This window comes from Mus pahari, chromosome 1 (assembly GCF_900095145.1).
Source record: "Mus pahari chromosome 1, PAHARI_EIJ_v1.1, whole genome shotgun sequence".
NCBI lineage: Eukaryota > Metazoa > Chordata > Mammalia > Rodentia > Muridae > Mus > Mus pahari.
The window spans coordinates 129,011,495-129,031,772 of NC_034590.1; the positions used below are offsets into that span (position 1 = coordinate 129,011,495).

The 20,278-nt window shown below is 41.3% G+C and overlaps 1 protein-coding gene across 2 annotated transcripts in view; it reads left to right on the forward strand.

Moving 5' to 3' along the window:
- The window catches only part of Prune2 (prune homolog 2 with BCH domain), a 262,843-nt gene that overhangs the window by 28,603 nt on the left and 213,962 nt on the right, over nt 1–20,278 (forward strand). For both annotated transcript variants that reach the window (XM_021202837.2, XM_029538042.1), the window contains exon 2: nt 16,910–17,014. In XM_021202837.2, the coding sequence (XP_021058496.2) occupies nt 16,910–17,014 (105 nt within the window). The remainder of the gene's footprint in view (nt 1–16,909; nt 17,015–20,278) is intronic.

A 20,278-nucleotide genomic window follows, 5' to 3' on the forward strand; every position in this document is an offset into this window, starting at 1 on the left:
GGCTGTATTAAATTATGCTTGAGAAGAGCGGGTTCGCCGATGGGAACCCAAGGAGCCAGAAGGCAGACTAGAGCTTTGTCTGGGAGATTCACCAGTGATTCCTTGAAAAAGGAATTACAGATGTGAAATTAGACTCAGGGACTGGAGACAGGACCATCTGTATTCTGGATATTAAAGGTATTTTTGTCCATGAGTGTTTTCCTCGGGAGGAGTATGACAGAGTACAGCTGAATTATTCATGTCTCTGAGATTGTGTGCAGAGGTTCTTTAAAAAAATCGTCTCTTCTGGAAATTCAAAACATACCAAAATGGAACAGATTTGCACCATGAATTTGTAGTGGACCTCTGCGTTGGTATTCTAAATCTCAGGACTGCTATAACAATGCCAAGACCTGGGTGGTTCGACCACAGAAATTTACAGTCATGCAGTTCTGAAGGCTCAAAGTAGAAGTTGCAGTTGCCTGGGCCTTGTGTCCTCTGAAGGTGCTGAGAAAGAATGACTCCAGGCCCCTCACCTAACAGATGGTGGGCCCAGCATTCCCTGGCTTGAGATGGCTCTTCTTCCTGTGTCTTCCTTCTGTTAGTGCCACTGTTCAAATTTCCCTCTTTTATTAGCACATGCCATATTGGACTAGGCTCTATCAAACGACCGCAATAGAGTCTGTGTGAATGGCGCCCCCTGGAGTTTTGTGAGAGTAGGTACCCTCTGCTCTCACTGTTGCTAACTTTCTCTCTCTCTCTCTCTCTCTCTCTCTCTCTCTCTCTCTCTCTCTCTCTCTCTCTCGTTTAAAGCATCAGCTCCCCTCCTTTCTACTCTGAAGAGTGAATTAAATTATTAATAAATTAGAAAGCCATTCCTCATTATGAACAAATATTTAGGAGTCTGGCTCTTTAGTTTTTGCTGGCTTCTTCGGTTGTTTAGTTTGGGGTTTTGAGTCATGTGATTTCCAGGCAAACACCCTACGATCGAGATATAATCTCAGCCCTCTGTTTTTCTTTTGATGAAAATTTATACTCAGTGTAATCTACAGCGTCTGAGTTGTCAGTGCCTTCTAAAAAACAAACAGCCAAGAGAAACAACTTGGGAGAGGACCCTGGGGCTTTGACCTGTCCCAGAAGATAAACAGTGCTTTCTCAAATCAGGTCAGGGACCATCATAATGTCACCACCTCCTCAGGCCCCTCCAACTGTGCTCTCCAGCTCCTGACTCCGAGGATGACCGACAAGCTTCCCTGGTTGCTGTGTCTGCCCTGCCCAGGCAAGAACTTCGACTCTGCACTAGCTGTCAAGGGAGATGTCCCCTTGATGGGGTTCCCTGTGCTGGAATCTTCAGAGCAGACACCACAACATTAAGAGACTAAGCTAAATGATTAGCGGATTTTGAGTCTTTAACATAGAGTTTTATGTTTTTCATTATTGAACACAGCTACTAGACCAAATGAACGAAGATTCATTGTACAAGATGAGTAAGGCATCTTAAAAACTATCATCTATTTTGCAAGGCTTACTGTGGAGAAAGTTTCGGGTAGTCTGATGTATTTTATTATGTATTGAAGTTTTCGTGACATTTAAAAAGTCTTTCTCATTTTAAATATCTAAATATATCTTTTAATTGAAAGTCTAACACAGTAAAAAATAAATTTTCTGTATTACACATTTTCCTTTTTCCTCATTTCTTTTACATGGTTGTTTTGTTTAAACAGCAAGACAGAAAAACATGTTGGGATAGTTGAGTCTTAAAGGTGTTCTCTCTAATCGGTTCAATTAATTATCCCATTAAAATTACAAAAGTAAAGTTAAATGGTGAGCATTAATTCACCAGTTGTGGGAGGCTGGAGGGATAACCCGACAGTTAAAAGCACCCACTGTTCTTGCAGAGGACCTGAATTGTGTCCCAGCACCCACTCTGGGCAGCTTACAACCACATGTAACTCCAGCACTAGGAAGCTATCTCTGGCCACAAGGATGCCAACATGCTCACGTTCTGGTCTGGAATGTGACATTCTGGTTCCTTGGCACATTCATGTACTGATGTGTACCAAGCTAGACTGGAAGGAATGAAGCTTTGCCTGGTAGGTGGGTTACCTCTCTGTCAGTGTGAGTGTGGGAGCCTTCTCTGGAGACAGTTTTCAGCGAAACAGCTTTCTTTATTGGGAGTGAACAAGAGCTATATTAATCTTGGGGAATGGGTCCGGGATTTTGGCTGGGGCTGAAGAGCTGGGAACATTTTATTTGCAAGAAGAGGAATCCCAGGTGCTAGCTGGACATCTCTTTATAAGGCTCGAGGGAATTTAACTTGAAACTTGGCCGCCAGGTTTTCATGACCATCTCAAGGGTGGCTGAGGTGGTGGTTGTAAGATTATGTGCGTCAGGACACGTAGACCCAGAGCGAGGAGGAAGCAATTCTATGCCTGCCAGTCTCAGGATGAGATTTGGGGGTTCGGACATGTCCTGGCCTCATTATTGCTCCAGACCGACTCCCCCAGTCCTTCCTGGTCCCACACTCACATGCATGCCACCCTTCCCTGACATAATTAGAAAGTAAAAATTAATCTTAAAAAGCCTGCCAATTGTGGAGTTCTGTTTGCAGTCTCCAGACAGTTCTCTCAATAGAAAACAGACAAAGGGAAAATATTTGGATAACTGTAAAGCAGTTATTTGCTTCTTGGAACCATGAAGCCCTGTTATCTCAAGGTGGGAGGGATATATACATAGAAAATTTCAGACTCTGTGGCGAAGAGTTATTCCCACCAGAATGTGGCACCCAGTTAATACTAACATATTTATGCTTTTCAAGTATTGATGAGGGCTGTGGGGATGTACTTCAGATGTAGAGTGCTTTTCCAGCATGGAGAAATCCCTAAGTTTGATAGCCAGCACTGTATAGCCTGGGAATGGTGGTGCCTGCCTGTAATATCAGCAGCCAGGAGGTAAAGGCAGGAAGCTGAGAAGTTCAAGGCCATCCTCAGGTACAAAATAAGCTGGTCCCAGCCTGAGAGACATAGATCCTTCTTCAAAAGCAAACTAACCAAGCCTATCCCCATCACCAAAATAAATGAATAAATAAAATATCAGTGGGGTAATAGAGAATTTACACATTTCTATATCTGTCATCATTTACAGCTATATCCTCCTACAATGTTCATGTCATAAAACATGCATTATAATAAACCTTTACTGCATATCTACCAACAGTGTTAGGTACTGCTTAGTTTTAAATGTTTTTTTTTGGCTTGCAAAATCATATATTTCATATTATACATATGTATGTATGTGTGTGTGTGTGTATGTGTACATACAGAAAGAGTAGAGAAAGAGAGAGAATAAACACCGAGGTCACCTGGAAGGTGAGAGTCCTTCTGTCATTGAAAAAACACACAGTGTAATAAATAATGGCATCATTAAAAACTGTCATCTTTGCAAAGTGCAGTAATTGCTTTGCATATCCCTTGCATATTTCCCTGTGAACCTGCTGGAGCACACCATGCTCCGAATCGGCTTCTCCCCCCTCCTGCTTCTAGCCCCGTGTCTGTTCATTACTGTCATGTCTGAGTGGATTTCTGATGCGCCAGGTGTGTGGTGTCACCGGCCTGATGTCTGTTCCCGATACAGACAAGCACTCTCGAGTATGAAAGCAATAGATCTTCTTATGACAACGAAAGCCGAGTGCAGAAAGCTAAGCTTCAGGGAAAAGCCTTCTGAGCATGTCTCCACTTGTTCAGGCGGGGGACAAGACCTGACTAATTAGCTCTAGCCTTTCCAAGCCAAAGAACAGAAATAATTAAAGGAACTGCAGCAACCTGTGCCATGGAGTGCAGGTCACAGGAGGTGTGACATGGTTGGAGACCTTGATATGGGAGCCAGCTTACAGAAGACACTTCTAGAAGCTTGATGGAAAATGCCAGAAGACATTTCTTTTTTGCCAAAGAATCCATTGAAGAGAAATGAAAATACCTATGCATCACGTGTTTCCCCTTCTTTTCCTTTGGCATTGCTGGGATTGGAATCCAGAGACTCGAACGCGCTAGGTGGGACCTCTGGTTCCAGCCGATACCAGAATTTCCTTTCTTTTCAACCTCTTTACCTTTTATTTATAGTGTCATAAATTTTTTTCTCAAGTTCTTAAGCATAGACTAGAAGAGAGGAGTGGGGGGACACCATATGCCCAACTTCTAGCTACAGAACTTACCAAGATCTTGTGGAAATGTCTACATTAGAAGAATTTACTTTTTAAAAAGTATTTCTTATTCTTGCCAGAAAGAAGTTATTTGAGTTTTACTGCACATTTCTTACATTTTGTTAACTAAAAGAGTCATTGTTTAACTAACTGTAAAGTCTCATCAACCACACCATATGTAGCTCTCTAACGCCTTAGATGTCACCACCATGTGAAAAATCTTGACCTGGGGGTATAAATCCCAGAATCTCTCGCTGAGATAAAAATAGTGATTCTTTGGGACTTGAATCATTTAAGCTAGTCATTGACGATGGATGTGGTGGAGCAGACACAGTTCTTAGTGGAGGTGTATTACTGACATGAGCACAATCATGTCAAGGACCCCAATGCCTCAGATCCCTGAGAGCAAAGCTCGTCTAAGCAGCTAAAACTAGTGTGTGGTATGGAAACCATCAACCAGAGCTTCCTCCTTCTGGAAGACTCCAACCGAAACTATCCCCCTCCAGTGACCTCTTTCAGAGAGTGGTTAGCCCACTCACTCTTTCCGCTGTGCACAATAACCCTGCCTCCTTGGTCAGTGATATATAATAAATGCACTGAACACACAGGCTATCAGTACACCTCCATCAGAGCACATGGCCCACCCCTTCCCAGCTTTCCCATGTGTGTCTGTGGCTCTATCCTTTCTTCATTCCCTTATGTCATGGCATGTCCTCAGTCACGTCAAATCCAAAGCTACACAGACAGAACATCCTTTCTGGACATCCTTTCGTCATTCTTTCAATACATACATTTATAAGTTTTATTCATGTAGTACAAAATAACATTATAAAGTGCATTTGTAAACTCTTCTAGAGTCAGAATACTTAACAGGCCACACTAACCATAAGTTTGTGTTATTTCTTCTTTAAAACAGTGGTACAATGACAACCTTGCACAGGAAAACATTGAAGGGGTCCAACTTGGTGAATCCTAAAGACTCTTCTAATTCTGAACTTTAGTAGATCTAAGTGTTGAGATTAGTAATTGTTTCCAAAGTTGTACTTGGTTTGAAGCAATTCAGTGATGGTTCCTTTTCTAAACCAATTTCTGGTACATTCTTCAATTTACAGGAGCCACATGGCTTTAAGGAGCTTATTATGGTTTCTTTTTGAGGCAGTAGTTCCCAGGCCTGCTTCTCACGAGAAGTAGCTTGATTTCTTGCAAACAAGATGGAGCCAAGGAGACATTATTACTGTTGGTCTTGGTCTTATTTGACTCCTATGACTACTAATGAGGTTGGCCACCTACTCAGGTGTACGTTTCTTTTCTTAGCTAAGCAACCATTCCGTTACTTATTATTTCCTTGCATCACTCAACTTCCTAAGAAGCTCAGCATGCAGAAGCTCTTTGGATGGTCAAAATATTGTCCTGGCAATGGGAAGGCTGTGCAGGTTCTGTGCAAACAATCCCTTCCACTCTGCTGTTTACTGTCATCTTTCTTCTTTTGGTACTGTGATCTATCAAAATTTCTCTGTGTCCAGAAACATTTAATGATGATATGTTTACCATCTTAGACTGAATATTAAGTTGTTTTATCATTGTGATTTCAAGCACAACAGAAGACTCAGCTGGAAGAGCGATGCCCTTCTCCAAAGTCTGGAGCATGTTGTTGAAGCACTGTCTAGGAGCAGAGCAAACGAACTGGGGAAAATGGTACACAGAGCATGACTGGGTATTAGAGCTTAAAGTAATGCTCTATTAAATAATGCATGTGTACTGTATACCTAATGCAATTTACAGAACAGGTTCTTCCATAGATGTCCGAGGCCCGAGAACAAAGGAGAGTCTTATAGACGTTACCACAGTGCAGTGTGTTAATGTTTTAATAGTTTATTCATCAATGAATGTAGATAAATTACGTAAAAGTCTGAAGGCAATGTTTCATGAAGGCAATGTTTCGGGGGTTTCATAAAAAGAAAAGGATCAAGAACTTGTCTTACACAGTCATTAAAAAAAGGAATCAAATAAAATGGTGGTGTTATTTTACCTAACATGATAATACTTGAATATGTGTCTGAAGATCTAACAATTCCGATTTCTGTGTGTGGGAATGAAAATCTGTGCAACCTTTTTGGTGAGTGTTAAAACACTGCATTCTTTGACCTAGAAATTTAAAGTCTGGAAGTTTACCCTAAAGAAATAATTAGTAATTGACACAAAAACATTCTCTCTAAAATATCTACTTTAAAAGGTTTAATTGCTTTCAAAATTTTAAATCAAATAAGTCTGTAACAGTGAAGGACTGAGGAGATAAATTACAATGATCCATATTAAAGAAAACCAGCAAACATTTCTAGCTGGGCAGCAGCTGGGGCTGTACAAGCAAGCAAATACAAACCATTTCTGGCCATTGCAACATCTATATCCTAGATATTTAAGACAGCAGAGCCTTGTTACATTTAATGAGAGAGGATGCAGGAAAGAGTACTCACAGAAGTCTGGAAAAGAATATTACAAGGACTATACTAAATGTTCATAGCAATGGATTTAATTTGGGGAGTTGAATGTTTTTGTCTTCTGTGACTTTCTGTTTTGTAGATTTTAAAATAAGTAATTGCTATGTAAACCTCAGGGAGCATGGATGCCTCTCAGGTGTAGGGGACATTCACTTGCATTCAGTCTTCGAAACTCCTCTATTGCCTTTGATGTGGATGGGCTGGCAGAAGCTCTTCCAAATGCCATCTCTTGAAGAGTATGCATGTCTTTCCCATGAGGACTAAGTACAGAAAAGAGACAGAAGACAGGTCAGAGCTGAGGAGTAAGGTTAAGGACCCAGGTTGACTCTAATCAGCATAAAAAAGATGACAGCCCCAGAGTCTTGAAAGGGAAAGTTGAGGGGATTTTCAAGACCTGTAAGTCCACAGAAGACAGATTCCAGGATGCATTCTCTATTTACATGAGAAGAGACCAGTTGATCTTAGACAGAGGCACTTCCTAAGCAGACAATTAAAAATTTAAGACCGCTCAAAAAGCTAACGTTAAACCTGGGAATTAAGAAAGACCAGTTCCAGCTGGGCGTGGTGGCGCACGCCTTTAATACCAGCACTTGGGAGGCAGAGGCAGGNGGACTTCTGAGTTCAAGGCCAGCCTGGTCTACAAAGTGAGTTTCAGGACATCCAGAGCGATACAGAGAAACTCTGTTTCAAGAAAACAAAAATAATAATAATAACAATAAATTAATTAATTAAAAAAAAGAGCAGTTCCACAACTTTTGAGCCAAATTTGAAGCAAGCTTTAATCAAATATTGTCCAGGATGGTGGATTCGGATTCTGGCCAGGGGCTCTGGGGTTCCCAGAAAATGGTTAGGAGTCACATTTTGCAGATACTTTTAAAGGCAAACCCATAATGCTATCATATTTTCTATCAGGTCCAATCAGGGGCAAACACACTTCCTGATGTATTTCCTGCCCATGGCTTCCTCACCTACATGTGACCAAGCATATCTGGTGCAGTTGGGTCAAACAAACTTGTTTTGGGGAGTGAAAAACATGTGTATTGTTATCTCCCAGAAACAGCCTCCAGTCTTTTAAGAAGTACCTGTCCTTGGGCACGGATGAGGCTTATAGGTTTTGTTTCATGGGATCCCTTAGGCATGGTAACTAAAACTTAGCAGAGCTTCAGCTCTCACATGATGTTAGATGATTCCTTCTAAGGTAAGGATTTGAGGGTGCAACTGTTGCTTCAAAGTTTGAATTAGAGAGAAAAAAATATTGGTATTGCTTTCAAACAACCTTGAACAATATATGTGCACACACACACACACACACACACACGCACACACACACAGTCAGTAAAGTGAACTATGCAAAAGAGTGTACACAATGATACTTGCTGACACTTGATCTGAGAATATTATGAGGTCAAGACTGGCAAAAAACAGGTTGAAAACAGTTCTGTTCCTAAATCCTTGGTGCTTTGAATCACCGTGCCCCTCTTATGTCTGAGAAGAGTTTTGAGTGTACAATATCCAGTTGTTAGACCAGAAGCCCCCTTGAGTGAACTGGCACCCCACAGATCATCTAAAGTCCTCAGCCAGTGTCTTAGTTGGGTTTTCATTGCTATGAAGAGAAACCATGACCAAGGCAACTCTTATATAGGACAATATTTAATTGGGAATAGCTTACAGAATCAAAGGTTCATCAGTCCATTATCATCAAGGCAGGAAGCAGGGCGTGATCCAGGCAGACATGGTGCTGTAGACAGAGCTGAGAGTTGTATACATATTGTTTCAGAGAGAACCAGAAGACTGAATCTCTCAGGCAGCTAAGAGGAGGGTTTCAAAGCCTACCCCAACAGTGCCACACTTCCTCCAACAAAGCTACACCTCTCAACGGTGCCACTCCCTGGAGCATGCATATTCAAACCACCATAGGCAGTATTTGGAACTGGCTTCCTATGTCTAGTCACGATGACCTCATATTATCAAAACAGGAAGGAGGTTCAAGTCAATCTGAGTTTGGCTATTCACAGCTGAGTGTGTTTAAACTGCTCCCCACTCCCCAATTTTCTGGAATAGAAGATGTTGAAGGAAGGTGTCCTACAGCATTGGCAAGACGCTCAAGAGGAATACTGAGCTTGGTTGGGGGCAGGGGTGTTGATAATTAAAGAAGGCTCTCACATGTCCAAAGTTCACTTCAGGCTGAAGAACTTTGGCAGGGAGGAGATGCCAAGGAGATGGGAGAGATGAAAAAGGCTAATGAGCTAACAACTTCTTTGTACTCCTGAATGTTTGTCAGACCCTGACTTAAATTCCAGCATGGCTGGCCAGCAAGGCTACACCATACTCTGCCATTAGGCTCGATTTTCTGCACTGTAAAAGCAGCCTTTCTCTATAAACAGTTCTCTCCCTAAATCCTCAGCTCTTCAAATCATCCTCCTGTCGATTAACGTCAGCAGCTGATATCTTCTTACTATGTGCTTTCATTGTGAAAACAACCCTCCGCAGTCCAGGGGCACATCCAGCTATTAATGTAGCCCTGCTGCTGGAAGTTGTGGAAACAGATTGGCCTTTCCTCGATAGTCCTGTAAGAACTCAGCTTACCATTTTAGTTCAGTTCTCCCAGTCTTGAGAGTTTGGGATCAGTAGCAGAGGGCAGAGGTGACAAGCAACATAAATTTATCTGAATTGACTGTTTCGGTTTTGTCGGGCAATTATATTACCTCCCGAACCTTTTCAGTCTTAACCACCAAAAGCCCTTTGCCCTTTTCTAATTAGGTCACCAATTACATGAAGGCATTTATGAGAAAAATGAATATAATATGCATGCATCCTGCATTTGTAGATTCTGGTAAATGTGTTTGCTTTTACCCGTAACCTGAGGTGTACCCCCAAGAAGGAACTATAATTATGATCTCTTAGTTATTTATTACTTTTTAATTTTGTTTTTAAATTTTAATTTTAGTTTTCGCATTGCTGTTTTATTTTGAGATGATGAATCAGTTACTTTTGTCTTTGCTGTGACAAAGCCATGGACAGAAGCAACTCAAAGCAGGGAAGGCTTCTCTGGGTGACAGCTGAGGGCAGTGTCTGTCATAGTAGAGAAGGTGCGGCAGCAGGAAGGTGAGGTGTCTGGTCATGTGTTGTTCACAGGCAGGAGGGATGCTGGTTGGTGCTCAGGTCTCCTCTTTTTTATTCAGTCCAGGACCCCAGTCCATGGTACCATCCACACTCACAGCCTGTCTCTGCTCTTTAGCTGCACTTTTCTGGACATACTCCCCATAAACAAACACACTCAGAAGTGTTTCCATGGCAGTCTTAAATCTAGTCAAGTTGACAGTGATCAACCATCATAAACAGAATCTCACCACTTACCTTCAAAGTTGTACCACGTAGTTTGAAAGTTGTGGTCCTCCCGTTTCAGCCCCCGTAGTCTCTAGTATCACAAGTGTATCCCATTGTGCCACCCTTTAGTATTTTTATTGTTTGAACCTGGACCAGTGAAGCCAGAGATCCTAATTAGCAATATAATGTTTATTTTTAGATTTATTTTAATTTTGTGTATGAGAGTTTTGCCAGATGTATCATATACTTGCCTGGTACTCTTTTAGGTCTGAAGAGGGTATTATATTCACTTGGAATTGCGGATGGTTGTGAGCCACCATGTGGGTGCTGGGAACTGAACTCAGGACCTTTGTAAGAACAGCACATGGTCTTAACCACTGAGCCAACTCTCCAAACCCCCATAGAGATACTTTAGTCATTTATGCTGCTTCCAGGAATTCTGTTTTACACATACACACACACACACACACACACACACACACACACACACACACACACACATCTATATGTTTAACACGTGTACAGTGAGTGTTAGCATCACTTACATTTGCCTTATTTATTTTTATCACATCTGACTTATGAAGGTATATATTTCTTATTGGAAAATACTTTCTTTAAAAAAATTAATCTGATGTATGTGTATGCATGCCACTAAAGGTGTAGAGTTCAGAGACTCTCGGGAGTTCTGTTTATTACCTTCTACCTTGTACAAACAGGTTCTCCTTTGGTTTTTGTTACCATAACACATACTCCGGGCTCATTGGCCTGTATTGTCTTGTCCCTGTTTCTTACCTCTTGATGGGCATGCTGGGATTACAGGTGTGTGTGTGTGTGTGTGTGTGTGTGTGTGTGTGTGTGTGTGTGTGTGTGTAGGAACAGCTTTATTTCTGAGAGGGTGAAAGTTAGAACAAGCCAACTGTGTTCTATTGGAAGGTTCTGGAAGCCCTCTTCTGCTACTTTCCATGGGGGGAGGGGTGTTTAAAAGTGCATCATCCACAATTTTCTCTAACAGCAGTGGAACATAAATGCGCAGGTACTTGGTTGACTTTTAAAGAGAGGTAGGAAGTTAGCTTCAATAAGAAGTCTCATTTTATCCATACATAAAATTGTACTTTGAAATCAAAAGCACATTCAAATCATGCTCTGGAGTATTAGTGTGTTCAGGGTTTTCTTTATGCCTTAATTATGGGAATCTATCCAAATCTACTTGGAAGCGCATTAGTCTGTAAAGCCAGCAGAACATGTTTTATTTAATTTTCACTCTTCTGTCTGTGTTAGGTGCAGGCACTAACAGTAAGTCTTTGGCTCTGGGATTTCCTAATGCTTGCTATGCATGTGTTACCATTAAGGAAGGAACATTTACTTGCCAAAGCTGGTCATTGCTGCTTTTATAAAATCACATTTGGGAAATGCATGTACTTCTGAGTTGCTGAATAGGTTGGGCCCTTCCTAACCTCAGGACCTTTGCATATAATTTTCCTGTAGCCTGTGATGACTTTACGCTCCACTTCCTGGGTTCAAATCTTTACTCAAACATCAGATTTTTCAGAGACTCACCTAAGCATCCTCTTGATCTTTCAGCAGTACTCATAGCTCTCATTATCTCCTCATTTGGCACATCAACTCTGATAACACTCAGTTCATTGTACCACTGCTTCTGGGGCCCTTCTCCCCTTGACTGGAGGGTGGTAGAGGGAGAAACTGTTGGAGCTTAGACACTGTGGTATGAGCTGTGTTGGCAGATGTACCTTGTTTTGGTTACTCTTCTTGTTGCTGTGACAGAATACCTGACAGATGCAAGTCAAGGAAGAAAGTGTTTGTTTTAGTTCATAAAAATAAAGTCCTTCATGGTGGAGAAATCATGGTGACAGGAGCTTGAAGCCTCGCTGGTTATCCCAGGTCAGCAAGCAACCACGGATGAATGCTAGAGCTCAGCTCACTTCCCTATTCAGTCTAGAACTTTCAGACCACGATAAGGTGAAGCCCTTGGTTAAACCAAACTATTAATAATAGAAACTCCCAATCAGACACGCCCAGGGACTCATCTTTCTCCTGGGTGATTCTAGATCCTGTCACCTGATTACCATATTAGCCATCATATGAATCAATGCCATCAGAAGAGACCATGAGCATGAAATAATGTGATATGTGGGAAGAAGAGGAGCCCAAAGAGACACCAGAGAGCATGCAAAGGGGCATGAAAAATGTGGGGGGAGCCCCCAGGGATTCACATTGATCTGCCATGGCTCTGACCAACAAGAGAATATGTTCTTTGTCTCTTTAAATGAAGAAGAAATAGACTCTATTTGTTGTAGAAGGTTCCTGGCTTGTGAGTACTGGTCTAGTACACTTTGGAGCTGCAACCCTCATTTATTTACCTTTCTTTCCTAATGTACTAACTGGGGTTATATCTGGAGATGTATCGACACACAGATGTTACGTCTTCTTTTGTGTAATTTGAAAGTTGCACATGAAGCTGTGTTGGGAATGACAAAGCCTAGACAAGAGAGCAGGCTAGTCACTTGTGTCGATCCCCCAGTGTTGGCGGTATCTCTGTATTTAGTGTGCATATTTAGCTATCTCTCTTCTCCCTTAGTGCCCTGTGCACCTGAGTTGACACAGATTCATTAAGATATTGTGAAGTGGTTAGTGGGGTGGGGTAATCAGCTCTCATGGTGTCAGACTTTAGAGTCTGGAATCATGGTTGGCCCCATCACAGGCCCCGCTGACCTGTAAAAAGCTTTGTTGATCATTCTACTGCCTGTCTCACAAGATATGGGAGACGTGAGGTAATGTCTCCTTAGACCTTTGAGCTTCTCGGAAGAGCAGTATTTACAGGAACGTGATTTCTTAATACATTTGCTTGTGCTGTAATGGACTGGAATTCCATTTACCTAAATTTATTTAGGTGCTTCTGGAATATTTTGTCGTCTCGACTTTGATATCTAGACCTGGACTAACCCCTCAGGGGATGTTCAGTTCAGTGAGCCAGCTGTACTTTTATGAGGTTAGAAAAGGAGGTTGGCAAAGAAGGGTGTGTGAGCAAGGCTGGGTGGTGATGGGGGAGGAGCTTGTGGTCATCTCTGGCGTCCATATCACAGTTCAAGCATTTTAAGCATGTTGTTTTATTAAAAATCAATATAAAAGAAAGGGAAACTATGAGTTTGTTTTTATTTATTTATTTATTTATTTATTTATTTATTTTGGTGTTTTCAAGACAGGGTTTCTCTGTATAGCCCTGGTTGTCCTGGAACTCACTTTGTAGACCAGACTGGCCTTGAACTCAGAAATCCGCCTGCCTCTGCCTCCTGAGTGCTGTTTTAATGAAGCAACATCACTTACTGGGGATGGCTTATGTAAAATATCTCTGCCCTTTTTGTCTGTGACGGATTCTACCCAACCTCCTTCATGATTCTCTTCATCTTTTATTGATTCATAAAAGTGCATGTGTACAGATGTTGTGAAAGTAGAAGAGGAATTGTCTGGGGAAACAAAGGGCAAGTCATGGGACATGAGGGATAAATAGATTCAAAGCTCATTCACACTTGGTTGAACATGACCTTATGTGACACAGTAAAACAATGCAAAAACATTTACTCCATCTTGGTGTTTGGACTAAATCCTCATTGTTTAATAACTTGTTTCTGATTCTAATACCGCCAGCTTTACACAAATATTAACCAATTGTCAAGTTCATTTGCAAGGTACCTCCTAGGTTGTTAGGTAGGCATTCACTTTTTTTCTACACATGAAGGAACCCTCCATGCTTGCTGCTGAACAGTCACGACTGGTCCTGCCATTTGGAGCAGTTTTACAACATGTGGCTGTCTGGTCAGTCTTAGTTAGACAGGGAGATGAAGATAAGTGGCGAAAAGCAAGAGAAGCAAGTACGCGTGCTGGTGCTACTGTGCTGCAGAGATGCTCTTGGATGGCGAACACAGTGGAGCGTGCTGTAATCCCACACAGTGGAGCGTGCTGTAATCCCAGCTCCTGGGAAGTGGGTGCAAGAAGACAGGCAGTTCTCATGCATCAACCACAGAGTGAGGCTGAGGCCAGCCTAGGCTCCACGAGGCCCTTTCTCAAAAGAAACAAAAGGAAACACAGTCATTTATTTTATAATTTTCTGTTCCAGGCAATTCGCTGTGGGGTTTTCTCGAAGTACTTAGTTCTTTGAATGTTTTAAAGGAATGTCGGCCTTCTATAAAAGAATTTAAATAATTGTTGAGTAAACCTGAAAAACAAACACAGACAACGAACAAAAACCATGTGTTTCCCTTCTAGAGAGGTGACTGTACAGACATAGAAAAGCAATAGATGCAATCTGGAGTCCTCGACCAACAATGCAGCTCACAAGCCTCACAAAACAAACAAACAAACAAACAAACCCTGTTTCATTCACTAAATGATAGAACATTATAGGGAGAACATCGTCCAAACCCAAGATGGAATGCGAGAAAATAAAGCTTTTCCAGTTAGTGTGTTTGACTACACAGTGTGGGAAGGATGTAAGAAAAAGTCCCATTGTTTCTGTCTTAGTCAGGGTTTCTATTCCTGCACAAACATCATGACCAAGAAGCAAGTTGGGGAGGAAAGGGTTTATTCAGCTTACATTTCCATACTGCTGTTGATCACCAAAGGATGCAGGACTGGAACTCAAGCAGGTCAGGAAGCAGGAGCTGATGCAGAGGCCATGGAGGGATGTTCTTTGCTGGCTTGCTCAGCCTGCTTTCTTATAGAATCCAAGACTACCAGCCCAGAGATGGTCCCACCCACAAGGGGCCTCACCCCCTTGATCACTAATTGAGGAAATGCCCCACAGCTGGATCTCATAGGGGCATATCCCCAATTAAAGCTCCTTTCTCTGTGATAACTCCAGCTGTGTCAAGTTGACACAAAGCTAGCCAGTAGAATTGACCCCTTGTCAACTTGACACACAAACACATCACTAGTAAGCCTCAACCCTTAGTTTCTTATTCATCCCCAAGATCTAAACAACTTTAAAAGTCCCACAGTCTTCACAAATTCTTAAAATTTCAATTTCTCTTAAAATCCAAAGTCTTTACGATTAGAAGTCTCTTAACTGTGGGTTCCACTAAAATACTTCCTTCAAGAGGGAAAAGCGTCAGGGCACAGTCACAATGAAAAGCAAAATCAAACTCCAACTGTGCAATATCTGGGATCCAACTCACGATCTTCTGGGCTCCTCCAAGGGCTTGGGTCCCTTCTCCAGCCCTGTCCTTTGTAGCACACGGCTTTGTCTTCTAGGCTCCAGCTGCCTGTACTTCACTGCTGCTGCTGTTCTTGGTGGTCATCTAATGGTACTGGCATCTCCAAAACACTGCTGTAACTTAGCTTCAACAATAGCCTCTCATAGGCTCTCTTCATAGTGGCAAACCTCAACTCCTTTGCATGACCCCTTCAGTCCTCGGTCATCAATTTCAACTGAGGCTGCACCTTCACCAATAGCTTTCCATGGCCTCCCACAGTACCTCCATGGCCTCGGTTGCTCTGCATGACCCCTTCATGCCTTCAAAACCAGTACCACCCGAGTAACTCTTACACATTACCAAGTCCAGTCACAGCACAAGGTACAACCTTGGCTATCTCTGGAACAAGGCCTCTGTGCTTCCAGAAAACACTTCCCAGAAGATGTCACCTCAATGATGCTGGTCTCTTCTTAATCACTGCTAATTCCTTAGCTCCAGCTAACCAGCATCAATAGTCCCAGTACGGAAAAGTTTTCACTTTAGTGGTTCTGGTATCTTGTTAATCACAGCTGATTCTTCAGCCCCAGCTAACCAGAACCACAGAATCTCCATAATCTAAAATAGCAATCGCTCTGAAAAGAGTCTTTAATTTTCCCTCTGAAATTTCACAAGCCAGGCTTCTGTCTTCTGCACTGTTCTCAAACATTATCTTCAGAGCTCCTACACAACATCGCACAGAGTTCTTAACACCGAATGGATCTTCTGGCCCAAAGTCCTTCCACAGTCCTCCCCAAAACATGGTCAGGTTGTCACAGGAATACCCCACTATGCTGGTACCAATTTGTCTTAGCCGGGGTTTCTATTCCTGCACAAACATCGTGACCAAGAAGCAAGTTGGAGAGGAAAGGTTTTATTCAGCTTACATTTCCATACTGCTTTTGATCACCAAAGGATGCGGGACTGGAACTCAAGCAGGTCAGGAAGCAGGAGCTGATGCAGGGGCCATGGAGGGATGTTCTTTGCTGGCTTGCTCAGCCTGCTTTCTTATAGAATCCAAGACTACCAGCCCAGAGATGGTCCCACCCACAAGGGGCCTCTCCCCCTTGATCACTAATTGAGNAAATGCCCCACAGCTGGATCTCATAGGGGCACTTCCCCAACTAAAGCTCCTTTCTCTGTGATAACTCCAGCTGTGTCAAGTTGACACAAAGCTAGCCAGTACAGTTTCTTAATCGAGGAAACATGTCTTCTATGGGGAGATGATCCTTGATCTCTGTGTAACTGATCTTCATAGCAAAATGATCTCTTACTATGAAAATGCTTCCTCAGAGATATAGTTCAAAGGAAATTAATTTGTAGGTAGCCTTGTATTTTGTGTGTATGTGTGTGTGTGCTTTGCTTATGTTTATAATATGTGTGTATGTATATGTGCCCATATATGCAAATGCATCTTCCCAAATGGGTAGAAAATTTATAGGTAGCCTTAATAAAGGTATGCTATTTTCCTCTTGAAGATTTAATGGTTTGAATGAGCATGCTAAACATGGCAATTAGTTTTTATGTAATTTTGTTACACATTTATTATTTTCTGCCATTGTGTGTGAGAATAGACAAGCATACTTTTTAAAAAATTGAAAAATTTCCACTTTATATTGGTTGGAATCAAGTAAAATTGTGATTTTTCTTTTTATTGGTTGCAGGATCGAAGTAAACAATTGGAACAGGTCCACGCAGTTATTGGACCTAAGTCATGTGACCTGGATTCTCTCATTTCTGCCTTCACATATGCATACTTTCTGGACAAGGTGAGGGGGAAGGGACTATATCCTCAGTACTTGAATTGTGTGTATCTTTTAAGAATAAATTTTTACGGAATAATGAAGCCACTAACTTAGTTTTTCCTGTTTTGGTATATTGCTAGAGAATATTAAATATCCAGTTAGCAACAGGCACTTATTGAATACCACCTGCATATTAAACATTGTTCTAGTTATGTCTTACTACTTTCCTCTCAAAACTGTTTCAAACAACATATTAAAAACTGTTATAGTGGTTGACTGCTTTTAAAAGAATATAAAGAAGTAACAAAAAGCAAGACTTAGGGGCTCTGTCTTTCCCTTATCATATACTGTGTGACCTTGCCTTTGGGAGTAGAAAAACATGCAGAACAACTCATATGAACAATACATGAGACACAGAACACTGGCTGGAGGTTAAGAGACAGGGGCATGGCAGATCCAGTCTAGGTCTGTAAGCCTTTGGTTGTTGCCTTCTAGACCTGGTGATGATGGCCTTTAAGGGAGACCCTTTCTACTCTGTGAAGCACAGACTTACCCATGGAACTGAAAAAGCCTTTTTAACAAATCGTGTTCAAACTCCTCATCTATAAACTCCATCAGCCCACAGAAATGGACTTTATTGCTTCAAAAACTTTCAAATGTGTGTTCTGGGTATTTGGGTACTATTTCGTGGAATTTTTAATTTTCCGGAGCTTGGTTTATTTTATTTCAATTTTGTTTGGCTCTGGATCCCCTGATAGTGTGCATAGCTGATCTGGAGCGATTTAAATTCACATGAAAACCCAGTCTTCCAGAATGAGCTGCGGGTGGCAAGTACTGCTTTAGGGCAGCTGACAAAAATGATGGCTATAGTATTCTGATCTCTACATGTGGGCTCTATATCAAATTTGTCTTACAAGTTGTTGAATTTTGCAAAGAATAGTAATTGGTATGAGGAGATGAATGCATTTGAGTAAAGATGTGCATATTAAGCAATCCTTATTACTCTCTCTGCTGTTCATCTAGAGGACAGTTGACTGGAGTGATTTTAGACTATCTGCACATTACTTTAGATGTGCAGTTTAAAAGAAAGTATATAATAATAATTAATAATAATGTTACTATATCATATACACTATACTACATATAGTATATGTACTATATATACTATAGTAATACTATAATCAATTATGGTTATAGTACTGTGAATGAGTATGCTTCATGGAAAGAGGAGGTAGGGTACATGTGGGTGATAAAAGATAGATAGTTGATGAGTAGATAGATATAGGAAAACAGACTCATAGGCCCTCCTTCCTTTTGAAGACTTTTAACTAAGCATAGAAACAAATGTGGCATCTTACTAAAGAGTAACATATGGGGGATTTTGTGGTTTCTGGGTATCTTGGTTGTGTTTATTGTTGCTGTTGTTTGGTTGTTTTTTGTCCACTTGACACATGCTACAGTTATCTACAAAGAGGAACCTCAATTTAAAAAAAAAAAATGCCTCTCTTCACAATGCCTGTAAGCAAGTCTATAGGGAATTTTCTGGTTTAATGGTGGACATGGGGAGGCCCAACCCACAGGGCAGAGCAGTGCCACCTCTGGGCAGGTTGTTCTGTATTGTGTAAATAAACAGATTGAGCAAGACAGTAAGCAGCACTCCTCCAGGGCTTCTGCATTAGCTCCTCCATTGAATTTCTGCCTTGAGTTCCTGGATGACAGACTGCAAGCTAGAAGATGAAATAAACCCTTTCCTCGCAGGTTGGTTTCGGTTATTGTGTTTAACACAGCATTAGAAAACCGAGCTAAGACACCTTTGTCTTAGCTTGTGGCAGGCCTTGCCTGTTATTTGTCGGCTGTGCCTCTATAGAGTTTTCCTAAGAACCAGCATCCGCCTTCAGGATCTGTGACTTTGCATGCATCCTTCACACGCTGGTGAGTAGAACAGAGGCCAAACCCCATTCTACAGACACAGAAAGCCAAGGCTCAGAAAGGAGAATGGCTTTCTCCAGTTCACTGAGCAGGGGGTAAGGCTACCATCTCATTTTCGGATCTCACCTCCAGAATAAGTCCTGCTTGGACAGCTCAGGATGTACATCCTGACTCCTGTACTCATTCTACTTCTTTGCCTTTGCAGGAGTTAGATACAACTGTCAGTTAATTAGGAAGAGTAACGTGCCATACCTAAATCACTGATGATAATTGTGTGACTGAGATCCAGTATTAGCATGATGGTGGAAAGAAAACTCACTTGGGTGGAGACTGTTTTGTGTTTCGGGTACAGCGGCAGTTTTACTTGTTTAATTCAGTGAATATTAATTAAATGTCTACTGCTGCCTGGTTTTTTTATGTCTTGGAAGGCAGCAGAACAAAACAATCCTTTCCTTTTAATGTGAGAGGGGAGACAGATGCTGGGATATTGAGCTGTGTGATAAGCACATGCTTGTGATAGAGCTGTGGTGACAGAAGAAGAAAGGTTATTTCCTTATCCAGAAACAAAGCCTTACCAAGCCCACAGTCTTTCAGTGGCAGTGAAGTCCTCATTGCCGTTCCCTTAATTTTAAAAATACTTTACAATTTATATATAAAAACAAATTTATTGTGAATCTAAATTATCTTCCTCCTCCTCTTCATCCGGTCATCACACATGTTTTATATAAGAGGTCCATAAAGTAGTTAAATATAAATATAAATATATATATATATATATATATGTGTGTATATACATATATATAATGTTTATTAGCATATCATATAATCTATTAGTATGTGTGTTAAACCTGATTGCTAATTGAATAACCAGTTAAGTACACGGTGTTTTGCATGTTAAAAATGTCACAATTCATACTCCAACACACAGTTTTCCCGATGAACTATTGAACCCAGGTTACAAGTGTCCCATTTCGATGGGGATGCATCTACCTTCTTGTGTCACCTCAGTCTGTCCCAATTACCAACTTTTTGTCAATTCCATCAAGATATTCATTTGCTACCCATGAAAAGATGAAGAGGAGATTATATGTGTATATGTATATTTGAATGTATGTATGTATACAGGTATATGTATGCATACAAACATATATTTTCTAATCATGGAGAGGTTAAAGTAAGGGGTTAAATGTTTCCAGTTAGGATTGTCTGTGAAATTTTATTTTATTTTTTTTAAAAAAGGTAAGAATGCATCATGGCTAGGCTGGTGAGGTGGTTCAACAGGTAAGAGTGCTAGCTGTCAGAAATGACCACCTGTCTGCCTTCCCAGGAGGACCCCCATGGTGGGAGGAGAGAACTGAC